This window comes from Leptopilina heterotoma, unplaced genomic scaffold, assembly GCF_015476425.1.
Source record: "Leptopilina heterotoma isolate Lh14 unplaced genomic scaffold, ASM1547642v1 Lhet_210, whole genome shotgun sequence".
NCBI classification, from domain to species: Eukaryota; Metazoa; Arthropoda; class Insecta; order Hymenoptera; family Figitidae; genus Leptopilina; species Leptopilina heterotoma.
Genome location: NW_025110926.1, coordinates 456,190 through 470,900, shown reverse-complemented (window position 1 = coordinate 470,900; position 14,711 = coordinate 456,190). Strand labels below are relative to the sequence as shown.

Here is a 14,711-nt window from a genome sequence, read left to right as displayed (position 1 = left end):
TTTTTTAATATCTCCTGTTATAATTTACTCTAACTCATTACTATGCCATCATATTAAGATAACATGATTTTAAAAATTAAAATAAATATTAAAAATAGTTAGGGGGTTGGCGCGCGAAGCGCGCAGGGGGGCGAAGCCCCCCTAGTATATATATATATATATATATATATATATATATATATATATATATATATATATATATATATATATATATATATATATTGTGACGTATTAATTTTAACTAATTTAATTTTAAGCTAAAAATTCTGCTTACGTCAGGCAAAATCTGACGCTTTCAACCACAATAATTTCAAATTTAAATAAATAAATTTGGCCGTCAGGCGCCAATTAATTTTCAAGAATAATTAATAAGCTTTTACTCGACTAATGACAAACCGACTCCTCCGAATTTACTCTCTCACCCAGAGGAAATTCTGCTCGAACGATTGGCAAGCAGAAAATACCAACGGCGAGACACGACTGGCACAAGACTGTTAAACGACTTACCCACGACGAATCGACTCAAATTATTCCTCCAGTTGGCTTTCCTGGCCTCGTCTCCCTGGTCTCACCGACGTCAAATTTTAATCCGTGAGGGAAGTTTGGGAAAGGAAAACACAAGAACTGTCAACTATTTGTTCACTATAAATCTCAGTATTTATTATTATACAAATTTGCACTTAATGTTCTACTCTCGACACTCGAAAGCTACGGCTCGAAACAACTATTCTCTCAAAACAAAAAGAATGATAAAATTGTATTAGCGGCGAAGCATTTGCGTACCGGCGCGACAAGACAATTTTTCCACAATGGCGGCGAAAACATTTGACACCTGTAGCGTCTCGAATTTCTCCTCACATTGCTCATCTTCTTCTTCTCGTTCTCCGAAAATAGTACTGGCCCCGCCATCTATCACTTTCTCCGGTAACCAGCCACGCGACCCACTTTCGTTACTTCTAGTAGGTCAGCCGGCGGTACTGGCTTTCTCTAATTACCATAATAACTGGGCCTGTTGGTTCGGGGCTTTTTCCGACGGATGGCGCGACGATTCAGAATTTTCGACAGGAATTTACCAAGTGAAAATTTACATCGTCACAAACCCCTCCCCATGACCGGTACTATTTTATATAGGACCGTCATTATTATGATGATCATGGTACTGCTGATGTCTCTCCTACTTTTTTTTTGGCTCTTCCGCTTTATCTGGCTCTCTTACTTTGTCTGGCTATCCCTCTCTCTGGCTCTATTGCTTTCTCTGGCTCTGCTACTCTTTCTGGCTCTTCTACTCTCTCTGGCTCTTCTATTCTTTCGTTAATTCTTTCTTCTGTCTCCTCTCATCCAACAACTGTCGGACTGCCAAGTCAATTGTTGACGCTGGGAGTCCTGCCAACGCTTTCGTTAGTTGGAGGATTTTCTCCACCAAGTCCTCCTCTTCTTCCTCCACTTCGGCGCTTGGTTAGGCACCACTGACTACCTGGTCTACAATTGGTTCTGGCTCGGGAATTTCCATTTCGTTGGTTGGTTCTTCTGCCTCTATCTCTCCTTCGGCTCCATCGTGGTAATCTGACTCTGATGAGATTTCGCTATACGTCTCATTTCTTACTTCCGCTTCCCTGGTCTCCAACACTGGAACGTGATCCTCCATATCGTTCTCCCTATACCACACGATACCTGCGTGACGAAGGTACGCCTCTGCACATCTTGGGCAATTCTTGACGGCGGTGTGCCGGCGCCCGCAATTACTGCAGAATTTGCATGTTACCGGTTTTGGACAATCCACTGCTCGGTGTCCCCGTTGCCAACAGTTGAAGCAACTGTATGGTGGTGGGTCCAGTTCCTCGGACGTTGGGATCTCTTTGAGTCCCCCAAAAATCACACCAGTTTTCCTAGTCCTCCAGGCGTGCTTCTCTTCGGGGTCACTTCTTCTCTCGCTCGTTCCTGGGTATTCCTTCGGTCTGGCGCCAGTCCCTCCTACTCGTCGTACTGGTGGACCTGGATGTGGTGAGTGCGATCTTTGGGCTCGTTTCGCCGGTTCCTGGCTCTCCATGTCCTCTTTCCTAATTACATGTTGTTTGCGTCTTTCTCTTTCTCTACGTTGCTTGGCTCGAATTTCCTCTAGGGCCACTGATGTTAGTGGCTCCAGGTTCTGTACGAACCGTTCCAGTTCAAATTCGGCAAGGCGGCTCTCGTATTCCTCCATGCTTTCTCCTACTTTCCTGTCTGCGGGCCAGCGATAGGGCACCACTACCTCTGCACCATCGGGCCTACCTCCTTTCACGGCTCTTGGTTTCACTAAGTTCTCTAGGCCACTTAGTTCGGCCCAATCATTCGGGTCGGTAACCGGCTCGAATTTCCCTCCAACGGCCCCTTCTTCTTCTCCATTGCCTCTAGCTTTCGGCTCCTCTTCAGGTGAAGTTGTTTGGGCTCTCAACGGCTCTTCTGTCACCCGTTCTATTATGGGGAACGACAAGTATGATGGGCGTTCTCTCACCACATCCCCTGTGTCGAATTCTGGGAACGGTTGATGCCTTGACTGTGGACGTCCACGTCTCTCCATCCTGGCTCTCTCACGCCCTAGTTCCTCGAACTGACGACCACCTCTTTCTCTGGCTCGTCGGCTTCCCGGTGGGGTGTACGGCATGGCTCTTTTCTTCTTCTTTCTCTCGATACTCCTCCTCTCTACTCGGCTCCTCGTTCGATCTAAAACAATATAGTTAATGTACGACAAGAACAAATTTGATTTACAACGGTGGGTTAGGTAAGTATGGTTTCATGTCGGTTATGTGGACTTTAGGTACTCGTCGGCTCTGTTCGTCTCTTAAGATGAAAACAGTTGGCGATAAGACCTGAATGATCTCATATGGACCTTCGTATTTCGGCGCTAATTTAGTCGCGAACTTTTGTGCCCCACTGGACAATTTATGACTTTTTCGCAACACTAAATCTCCTACTTTGAGAGTTACGTCTCTCCTACCTTTATCATAATACTTAGTTTGTCTCGCCCGTTCTTTATCAATGTGTCTGGCTACTATGTCTCTTAACGCGTCTAATCTCTTTATTCGGTCTACCCAATATTCCGGCTCTATCCTAACTACTTCTCTCTTGTTCTCTATTTCTCTTCGCAGGCTCTTTACTGGCTTCGGATGTCTTCCATAGTTCAGAAACGCTGGAGATATTTTCGTTGCTGCTTGGGTGGCTGTGTTCACGGCGTGGCGGAACTCGTGAACGTGCATGTCCCAATTTCTATGATCGACACCAATGAAGGTGGAGATCATCGTTTTAAGAGTCCTGTTGCTTCGTTCGACTGGGTTGGCTTGTGGATGGTAAGGAGGTGTCGTGATATGTTTGACTCCATATTCCTCAAGTACTGACTTGAGAAGTTTGTTGTCAAATTCCTTGCCGTTGTCGGTTAGCAAGTACTCTGGCGTTTCCCATCTAACTAGGACCAACTCCTCGAATGCTCTGGCTACCGACTTACCATCAGCTGACCTCAATGGCTTCACCTCTATCCACCTCGAGAACAAGTCCTGGAACACCACCAAGTACTTACAATGGCTCTTACTTGGTAGAAACTCCATTGTATCTGCGGCTACTACGGCCCACGGCCTCTCGACAATTCTTTGACTTATCAGTCCGACTGGTCCGGCTTGAGATACTTTATGTATTTGGCATTGAAGACAGTGTGTCACATAATTGTGCACATCGTTCCAAATACCTGGCCAGTAGTACTCTCGTGCTATCCGATCATAAGTTTTCTCAATCCCCAAGTGTCCGGCTGATGCTTGGGCATGTCCGTCTTCCATAACTCTCGCTCGATACTCTTCTGGCACAACCAGCTTCCAACCGTCTTCATCTCCGTTTATCGGCAATAGAAGTGGGTCACTTCTGTGATGATATAGGTTTTCGTTCTCGACGATCCACCCTGGAAACCTCTGAGGATGCTGGCTCACCAACTCTCGGCGTTTGAGGTACCACTGATCCTCAATGGATTCAAACGCGGCTACTGACTCTTCTTCGTCTTCTTGAAGCCTGGATAATGCATCAGGGACATGATGTTGTGCACCTCGTCTGTGAACTATGTCGAAGTCCCATTGCTGCATTTCCAAGGCCCATCTGGCTAAACGGCCTGTAGGATCTTTTAGGTTCCTGAGCCATTTTAGGGCACTGTGATCCGTAATCACATGGAATTTGTACCCTTCAATGTATGGCCTGAACTTCTTGATCGACCACAGTAATGACAGACACTCCTTTTCTGTCACACTGTAGTTTCTCTCTGGCTCCGTCAAGACTCGGCTGATGTAAACTATTGGATGTTCTCCGTCTTCAAACTCTTGCGTCAATACGGCTCCGATGGCATAGTTGCTAGCATCACACTGAATGGTGAACTTCGTGAAGTCAGGTCGGGCTAAGACTGGCGCAGATGTCAGCTTCTTTTTAAGCTGTTCAAAAGCTTCTTGTTGCTCTTCTCCCCATTCCCACGTTCGGCCTTTATGTAATAACTTCAGCAATGGTATTTTGATTTCGCTGTCGTTTGGAATAAAACGGGAATACCACCCGACCATGCCCAAGAAACGTCTGAGTTGTCTCACGTTCTTCGGCCCTAGATAGTTTCTCACTGGCTCTGTCTTGTTCGGATCTGGCCTCAAACCCTCTCTGTCTAATAAGTAACCCAGATAAGTTACTTCGGAGCACCCGAACTCACACTTATCTGGATTCACTATCAACTTCGCCTTGTTCAATTTCTCGAGGACGAACTCCAGCCACTTGACATGTTCCTCGAGAGTGTCTGTGACTACTATGATGTCGTCCAGATACCCAAAGACATGCGGCTCTACTTTTGGCCCCAGCAATGCGTCGATTAAGCGTTGGAACGTCATCGGCGCGTTCATGAGTCCAAATGGCATTCGGCGAAACTGCCACAGTCCTGACCCCGGTATGGCAAAAGCAGTATATTTCTTACTCTCCTCGGCCATTGGTATTTGGTGATATGCCAGCTTGAGATCTACCTTCGACAGATATCTGGCTTTTCGGAGTTTATCTAAAATATAATCAATGGATGGCAGTGGATATCCATCTTTGATCGTAACTTTGTTGACGTCTCTGTAGTCATTACACTGTCGAAAGTCGTTCTCTCCTCTTCTCGTTATTACTGGCGCACTCCTCCAACGGCTGGCAGATGGCTCGATAATCCCTAGTTTGTACAGTTTGGCAGCGTTACCTTGGGCCCAAGTTAACATGGCTGGCGACATCCGTCTGATGCCATGTTGTACTGGCGTTTCGTCCGTAACACGTATATGATGTTTCGTCAAGTCTGTCATTCCGTGTTCTTCCGACTCTGGTAATACCCATTTGTCTACTATGGCTTGGATTATGGTCTTCTGCTCGTCGTCAAGCGCAGAAATACCGGCACATTCGGCGAATATTAGTTGTTCGTCCTCTTCTCTCTCTTTTGGCCCAAACTCATGCCATTCTCCTCTAAAAACTCTCCACAGTCCTTCTTTAAGCTTCACTTCCATGTTCCAGGCCTTACAGAAGTCAATGCCCAAGATGATGTCCTGTGTCAAATTCTTCATGACTTTTACTGCGAATTTTTGAGCAAATCCATCGACTACAATGTTAAGGTCCAGAAGTCCGGCTGTTTCGGTGATACCTCCTGTTGCACTCCTCACAACTATACCACACGGCTGAATTCGGCTTTTGAAAGGCTCTGCAACTCTGGTGGTAATCACTGAAATCATAGCACCAGGGTCGAAAAGTGCCTCGTAGTGATGGTGGCCGATAGACATGTCGAAGAAATATCTGTTCTCCGTCCTAGATCCGTCGATGTCCTCCTCATTACTTAGGTTCGGGTCAGCTGTGACTCTCACAGCCTCTCCCCTCCCCTGGACTATAGGTACCGGGATCACATCCGTACCTTTTGTCCCACACTCTTTGGCCATTTTCTCTACTTCGTTTCGGTAGAGTGAGCTCTCCTCACTCGACTGTTCTTGTCTAATTTTTTTTGGCACGAATTTGAACGCCTTGTCCTCTGTCAAGTCGTCCCTACCTATGACTGGCTCTAAACTTTTCTTAACTTTCATTTCTACTTCTAATTCTAATTCTCGCTCAGTTTTTACCCAACTGCAACTAGGCGCGAATTTGTCGCTACACTCGCTATTTCTCTCTACTCTACATGGCTCAAAAATATTGGCTCTCGTCTCTACTATACTCGGCTCATTAAATTCGGCTCTACACCCCTCAACAATATGATTTACTGTCCTGTTGGGATTAAGGGGGGTACAGGGCTGCTCTGTGCCCCCCACACACCGTTTCCCAAAGCGGCTCTGACTGGCACACAATTTGGACAATTTAAAAAATTGCATCCTGGCCTCTTACATACCAAACACGCTTCTGTTTGGGCGGGCTTCAGAGGGCATTGGTTTGAATAATGCCCTTGTTGCTGGCAAGAAAAACAGGTTCTTTGAGGGCAATCTCTGGCTCGATGTCCTGTAGTCTGGCAGTAAAAAAATGCCCCAACGAATTCCTTGGGGGTACTTTGGGCTTGTGTGCCATTTTGCCCCGGCTTGGGTCCTTTAGGGCCATTTGGTCTGGGGTAGTTTGGTTTTAGTCCGGGTGGAATCATTCCTGGATAGACCATTGGGTAGGCAAATTGCATAGGTATTTGTGCTGCTTGGGGTGGCGCAGTACTGGCAACTTGACCCTGGACCAATGCTGGCTTCTGATTCGATGTTGCTGGACTAATGGCCTCAACACTCTTCTCTTCTGGCTTACTCGTTTCTTTCTTGGTCTTCTTACTCTTCTTCTTCTTTTTCTTCGGCTTCTCTGTTTTTGTAGAGTGATCGCTTTCACTCGACTCTGACTCCTTCTCTAGTGCTGCTACCTTTTCACTCTTGGTGTTCTTCTGGCCACTCTTCTTCTCCTTTATGGCTGCTGCTGGGAAACGCATCTTCTCTTTGGGTAGTGGTGGGGCGTATCTTTCGTCTAAATCTTTGGCCTTCTCGTAATCTCTCAAGATTTTCTCCATCTGGCTCAACGATTCAAAATGGAGTCGTTCCAGTTGACGACGGTAGGCTGGTGTCAGGCCTTTATAGGCCAACTTGACCTGTTGTTTCTGGCTCAATGGTCGTCTCATGTGACCCAAAATCAACCGGAAGCTGGTTAAATATGGAGAAATTTTCTCCCCTTTCCCTTGTGTCCTGGCCCGTAGTTCGTCTATAACGTCATCGTCGTCAACTGTCACTAAATACTCATTTTTGAATGCCCTCTTAAATGACCTCCAAGAATTTAATTCGTGGCGCAACGACCTAAACCAACTACTGGCGGTTTTCTGGAGGATGATTGGCAGTGCTTGTAAGATTTCTCGGTCTGAAAAATCTGAGTTGTCCTTACAGTCCTCCAATCGTTCCAGAAATTCCTCGGCATTGTCGTCATCCCCGTAGAATTTTAGGTCCCAGTCCTTCAATGTCTTTATTACTTTGGACCTACGGCCGGGCCTACGCTCTACATTCTCCCCACTGCTACTCAACCTCTGACTTAGATCGCTCTCGACTTCGGACTCACTCTAAGAGTCATCTAAGAACGATCTTCGGCTCTCCCCCACTCTTCTTCCTACTCTACGTTCTTTATCCGCCTTCCTTCGATTTTTCCTGTCCGGTTGGTCATTGTTCTTACTACTACAACTACATCTACTATTTACACGGCCCTCTTCACTACCACTATATTCGATCTGTCTCTCTACTTTGTCTCTTTTACCCCTACTTCGTCTCTCATTGTTTTCGGCTTGACTGACTTCTTGGGGCGGGTGTGGGCCTCACTCTGTCCTCAGTTTGGTGATTGTGTGAGGTCTCGGCTAACAGGGAATTTCTTTGAGGGGACACTAATCTCGATTGCTGGTGGTGAATCAGATGGTGCCCCTCGGCAACCTCGGCCCTACACTGGCTTTGTTGTAATTCCCACCCCCCTCCCGAATACTGGCGGTCCATTTGTTTGGCACACTCCATAATTTTTTTTATTTCAGGTGACAAACCCAAACGCGCGACTGAATCACGCAGGCTCTGTACGACTGGGGCCATCGTGGCCGACTGAATCGTATGGGGTGCTGTCATGACCGTGCTCGTCGTCATACTCAGCTGAGCATTCGATGTAGTGGGGGAAAACGTCGTCATGCTGGCGGTTGTCACGACTGGGGTTGGGGGTGTAAAGTTTGGGGTGGATACAACGCTGGTCGGACTGTGTCTGCTGTACGATGTTTCAACTTTAGTTTTATTTCCCCCACTCCCTGGAGTTTTCCTGGCCCTAATACGTTCGATGACCTGACTTGCCCCACTATCTGATTCTTCGTCATCTGCCGATGACATCTGGCCACCACGACGATAATTCACAAATGGAAATATTTTCATTTCTGGCTCCGGGAATGCTTCCAACAAAAAGATTTTGTCGGAGTTTCCTAAGTCGTACCGATCACAAAATGGCACGTCACTACCGTCATTTAGTGCTAATCTCATTTCCGCTCGTAATAGCCTCTCCTTCAAAACTTGTGACGAACCACTGATACACAATTGGTGTCTCAGTAAGTTCGTCACTATCTGGCCAACTTGCATGGTTTTAATTTTTTCCCATGCTCGGCTTACGCATGGTACTTCAATTAATTCGCTTATGCGTCTCTTGTAGTCCTGCATATCGTCAATTGCATTTGCCAATTCAAAAAAAAAATTTGTAAAGAAAAATTTCTAAGTTTGAAAATTTTTAAATTTTCAGGGGGGTGCACAATTAGTATATACGGCACTGTGCTGTCTTAAAGCAAGGACGTGACTACTCAAGGAGGGCCCCCTTTTAAAATTTTTAAATTTCTGACGGACTGGTGACTCGACACTACCTCTGTCTCTTCTTCTCGTTCTCTCTCTCTCTCTCTGTGTAGCCGCTATTACTACTACTACTAGACTACTCTTTCCTGGCGCGCGCAACTTTCTCTCGGCTGTCGAAATTTTAAATATCCCGGCGCGTCGTTTCTCTCGACCGTCCGGCGCACTATTTCCAGTCACGTGACTAATTCGAATTTTATTTCCGGTCTAACATGTGCTCGGCATAAAATTTTTGGGAAATTTTTGATTTTGCACAAAGTTTTGGGGAATTTTACTCGGATTTTTCTCACAAAAACTGGCTTTCGACTAACAAAAAAAAGAATTTAATTGTTGAATTTAATTATTATCACGGCAGGAAATTTTTATAGTCTCAAAAGAAATGGAAATTTTTCGAATTAAATGGCAAAGGCACTCTACAATTTTAATTTGCACGATTTTTGGCAATAATTTACTCATAAATTATGAATGAATAAATTTGGGCATTAGCAAAATAAATTAATAAACAATTTGGTAATGGAAATTTTGAATTTTCTTGGCAAGAACAAATAATCTTGTCTGGCTATGACATATTTGAAAATTCAAAATTCTGGCAATATAATCACAATAATGCACAAAGAAAATTATGCTGGCAATCAATAAATTTTAGTCGTGTCTCGGTTCGAGCTTGGCCCCACGTTGGGCGCCAAATTTTGTGACGTATTAATTTTAACTAATTTAATTTTAAGCTAAAAATTCTGCTTACGTCAGGCAAAATCTGACGCTTTCAACCACAATAATTTCAAATTTAAATAAATAAATTTGGCCGTCAGGCGCCAATTAATTTTCAAGAATAATTAATAAACTTTTACTCGACTAATGACAAACCGACTCCTCCGAATTTACTCTCTCACCCAGAGGAAATTCTGCTCGAACGATTGGCAAGCAGAAAATACCAACGGCGAGACACGACTGGCACAAGACTGTTAAACGACTTACCCACGACGAATCGACTCAAATTATTCCTCCAGTTGGCTTTCCTGGCCTCGTCTCCCTGGTCTCACCGACGTCAAATTTTAATCCGTGAGGGAAGTTTGGGAAAGGAAAACACAAGAACTGTCAACTATTTGTTCACTATAAATCTCAGTATTTATTATTATACAAATTTGCACTTAATGTTCCACTCTCGACACTCGAAAGCTACGGCTCGAAACAACTATTCTCTCAAAACAAAAAGAATGATAAAATTGTATTAGCGGCGAAGGATTTGCGTACCGGCGCGACAAGACAATTTTTCCACAATGGCGGCGAAAACATTTGACACCTGTAGCGTCTCGAATTTCTCCTCACATGGCTCATCTTCTTCTTCTCGTTCTCCGAAAATAGTACTGGCCCCGCCATCTATCACTTTCTCCGGTAACCAGCCGCGCGACCCACTTTCGTTACTTCTAGTAGGTCAGCCGGCGGTACTGGCTTTCTCTAATTACCATAATAACTGGGCCTGTTGGTTCGGGGCTTTTTCCGACGGATGGCGCGACGATTCAGAATTTTCGACAGGAATTTACCAAGTGAAAATTTACATCGTCACTATATATATATATATATATCCCATATAAGAAATCTGTAAACGAAAATCTCTCGAAATATCTCGAAGTATAGTAACGCCTATCCCATTGGTTGCTTTCACTCGTGAGCTATACTCAATTGGCTGAATTCATATTTTCTATCTTTGTATTTTAAACACTTGAAATAGAGAGGTTCATTCACTATACGAACATATACTTACACATTAAAATAAAAGTAGTGTGCGTAAGAGGGCTATATTCCCTTTATCCAAATCTTTTTCATCATCTTCGTCTTTCAAGTACTTAAAAAAAGAAAGTCTCAGTCTATTTCGGAAATACGTTCGTGAAAATCGTTATCTTAATTAACGCGATTCCTTCAGATATATTATTGACGTAATAAAGTGATTTAATCCAATTAAATAAATTATAAATTAATAAATTATTATTGATAAGAAATTATTTAGATAAATATAATTGTTAAATAAATTTAATTGAATTAATTTTTAAATGATTAAGTTTTATGTATTTAATTTATGTAAATAATATTAATATTTAATTTATTCTAATATAAAATATTTAAAATTGTTAAAAATAAATGTTAGAAAATGTTATGAAAGATTAAATTCAATATAAAAATTTTATACATATTTTAATAACTAATAAAATAATTAATTTTACTAATGTCTTTCATTGCAGATAATAAAACGTATATTTATGTGCTTCATCTAAGAAGTGTGTATTATCTATAAATTTAAAAAGATTAATTCTAAAAGAAATTATTAAAGAAATACATAAACCAACAGAGAAAAGAAGGTCAGAAGAAACTGACAACATTAATAATAAATAAAAGTGTTTGGTTATTAAAAGAATTTTATTATTATATAACGTTTTGAAATTAATAATAATTATATTATTGATTTAAAATAAAATATACACTACAGTCAGAAATTGTCGGTACGAACGACGGGCGAGCTAAGAAAAATTGCTGCTGAAATTAAATTAACATAGTTTATTGTTACAAAATGAAAGAAACTTGGTTCTTAGATTGTTTGAAAGCCTATTAAATTCCTTCGACTGATATATAAATAAATATTATTTTATATTTTTCAGAGATTTTATCACCTAAGATATTTAAAAAAAAATTGATTAATTTTTTAATTTTCGTGTAATATGTTTGTGTGGCTGCACAGTCTAGAAAAATGGGGAGCAAAATTAAAAACTCTTATAATATAACATAATCATTATAGACTCAGCTTTTATTTAAGTCTTTGAAATTTAAAATTTATTCAACAGTTTTTGAAATATCTAAAAAATGTCCAAGTATGTTTTTCTAAAATTTGATTTGATTCCGAATCCTCTAAACTGAATGCATATTTTCCTCTTATATATGGTATAAAAATTAATACTCTTCACTTTAGAGGATTTTTCTCTCGCATATTATTTACTAATTACGATTATGAACTTATGAAGGAAAGTTAATTTGATGCACTGAATTAAATGTTTTTAATTAAATAAATATAATTAAAAACTAATAGTTAATTACTTACAATTATTAATATATTTATTCCTTTATTTATTTCATTTGAATTCAATTTTTCTGACATTTGAACATCAAAAAATTGTTTGAAATATTGAAGTATTTTCCTTTGGAGAAGAAAACTTTAGAGGATATTAGAAGAGGATTTTTTCTTCAACTGTGAGATTACTCTTTTTAGGGTGCACGAAATTAGAAAAATTAATCAATTTTTTTCAAAATGTCTTAGGAGATAAATCTCTCAAAAATATAAAATAATATTTATTTACATATCAGTCGACGCAGAATTTAATAGGCTTTCAAACATAATATTTTTAAACATATTTTTTGTTTAAACCAAAACTGAAAATACATTATAATTAAATATAATTATTCAAATAAATAATACTTTTAAATGAAAGCAGTAGATATTTTCTGTATATTGGGATTAAACTTATAAACTAATTTCAATTACAAAATCATCTAAAATTATTTTTGTATTTGAATTAAGTATAATGTTTTCTTAGTGAAGTAGCTATCATTTTCCAATAATAAACTATGTTAATTTAATTTCAGCAGCAATTTTTCTTAGCTCGCCCGTCGTTCGTACTGACAATTTCTGACGGTATATTGTATTTTAAAATTTATTTATTATTAATTTTTTTATTATCCTACAATTTTTTGTTATAAATAAAATTATATTTATATTATAAAAAAGTTTAATAATAAATAATATATAAATAATTAATATATTAATAAGGGTGTCCAGCGGTCAGGGAAGTCAGGGAATTTTAATCAAAATCAGGTTTTAAAATTTCATAAGAAATCGATTTTTTTTTATTTTTTAAATTTTCAGTCGACCAGATACTTGAATGAGTGAATCACTTTCGTTTATTGGTTCTCTTTCATTTTTGAAATCATCATCAAAAGGCTTTTCTAATTTGGAAAACTTTGTGAAAATGATTTTAATTTTATCTCATGGGAACGCGGCTTTAGATCGTGGTTTTTTAATAAACAAATAATTAGATTATTTTATCTTTGTTTTTTAGATTTTATGTGTGTAATATTTTGTTTACAACAAAAGAAGGTTTATAATGATGATAAATAAAGTGTTTAAGTTCACTATCATAAAATTACGTTAATATTTACCAGCTCACATAATTTTTTTTGTTAAAGATTTGTTATAAAAAAAGGGAAGGGAAGAGTCAAGGGAAAGTCAGGAAATTTTTTTCTTAGTACTTGCAGGACACCCTGAATTAATTATAAAATAAATGTATATGAGTATTTTATAAGTAAATAAAATTTATTTTTGAATAAATACCAAGAACCGTTTCGAAATTTTAGTTTCGTTTTAGTTCCTGATTTTTAGTTTCCGTCATTTTTAACTGATTTTCAGTTTAATTCCACTGATTCAAATCGCGAGAATAAAGTCATTGATTCTTAGAAAAATAGGAATTTCACTGATTCTGATTTAGAGAGTAAATTTCAATAAAATTAGGCCTAATTTTCGATGATTTTGTTCGTATTACTTCATGTAATAAATGTTTTTTATAATAAACAAAATATGATCATTTATTTTATATAAATATGTCTATTTTTTATAAATTATGTTTAATTATTTGATTTTTTAATTATGTTTTGAAAATTAATTTTTCATCATCAAACTCGAAACACTGTTGGCGCGCGCAATTTGTCGTCTAGTATATATATATATATGACGGGTTCCACGTCAAGTGACCCAGGTCAAAAATTTACATGGAATATTTGAAAAATTTGTAGTTTCTTTAAAACAAAACGAAAATACGTTTTCTATTTTGGGTTTTGCTGCTGTTTTTCAACACTTTCTAATAGTGTGAACAAATGTAGAGAAAAAAAATTGTTTGACCTTGAAAAATTAAATTAAAAAATAAAATTTCATTTTTTTATCAAATGGTCAGTTTGTATTTTTTAAAAAAAAATGTTATCATAAAGGTGAGGTTTTTTCCTAAAAAAAATGTATAGGTCAAAACGTGGGACAAGAACTTTTAACTGGTCAAATTAAGCATTTACTTCTGCCGTGCACCGTCCCACAGTGGAATTTTTTTTACAATTTACTATTAAAAAATGTCTATAGCTTACAATTTTTAACCGATTTGAGTGTTCTTTGTCTTAAGTTAAAGGGGAATAAATTCTTAAGACATCCTTCGAGGCAGATTTTGGAGATTTTAATTATTTATAATTTTTTTTAAATCAAAGTTAACAAATTAATACACTTTTTTAAAAAAAGGAGGTTTATTTTCTTATTCCGTTGATGCAAATAATCTAAATCAATTTAAATTCATCCAATATGACCACCAGATAATTAATAAAGCATAAAATAATTTATTTCAATTGTTATAAACAATATATAGCCCAACAACGAGCAGGGGCGGTGGATTGCAGAAGTAACCTGGGTCACTTAACGTGGAACCCGTCATATATAGCTGGATTTGGTCTATATATATTGACCAAATCCAGCTATCCTAATATCCACCGCCATTTCGTCATTTAAAGTCAAATATTTTTCAACTAGCTAAAACAAACGCGCGTAAATACTTGCAGGGCGCAACTACCATAACATAAGAACCCTGATTATCTTAAAAATAATGTAAGAAAATAAATAAATTTTGCAACAATTTTGCAACAAATTAGTCAATTGTTAGATGATCACTATGCCAAGGCCAAGAATGAGTTTGAAAAATTTATCACTGATAAATTTGATGCTGTTTTGACCCCCTATGCAACTAGACTAAGTGAAGTTGAAAATAAGTCTAAGAT

The 14,711-nt window shown here is 39.1% G+C and overlaps 1 protein-coding gene across 1 annotated transcript; it reads right to left on the bottom strand.

The window, feature by feature from the left end:
* Positions 1 to 717: 717 nt before the first annotated feature.
* Positions 718 to 10,097, bottom strand: LOC122501529. Its single transcript, XM_043611062.1, has 2 exons — positions 9,837 to 10,097; positions 718 to 2,700 (listed from the first exon to the last, which is right to left on the bottom strand). The coding sequence occupies exon 2, from the start codon at positions 2,639 to 2,641 to the stop codon at positions 1,457 to 1,459; it is 1,185 nt and encodes a 394-aa protein (XP_043466997.1). The 5' UTR covers positions 2,642 to 2,700; positions 9,837 to 10,097; the 3' UTR covers positions 718 to 1,456.
* Positions 10,098 to 14,711: the final 4,614 nt, after the last annotated feature.

Bases quoted from the DNA above. Each gene is read 5' to 3' on its own strand.
- LOC122501529 (XM_043611062.1), bottom strand. From the start codon at position 2,641: ATGCCGTACACCCCACCGGGAAGCCGACGAGCCAGAGAAAGAGGTGGT.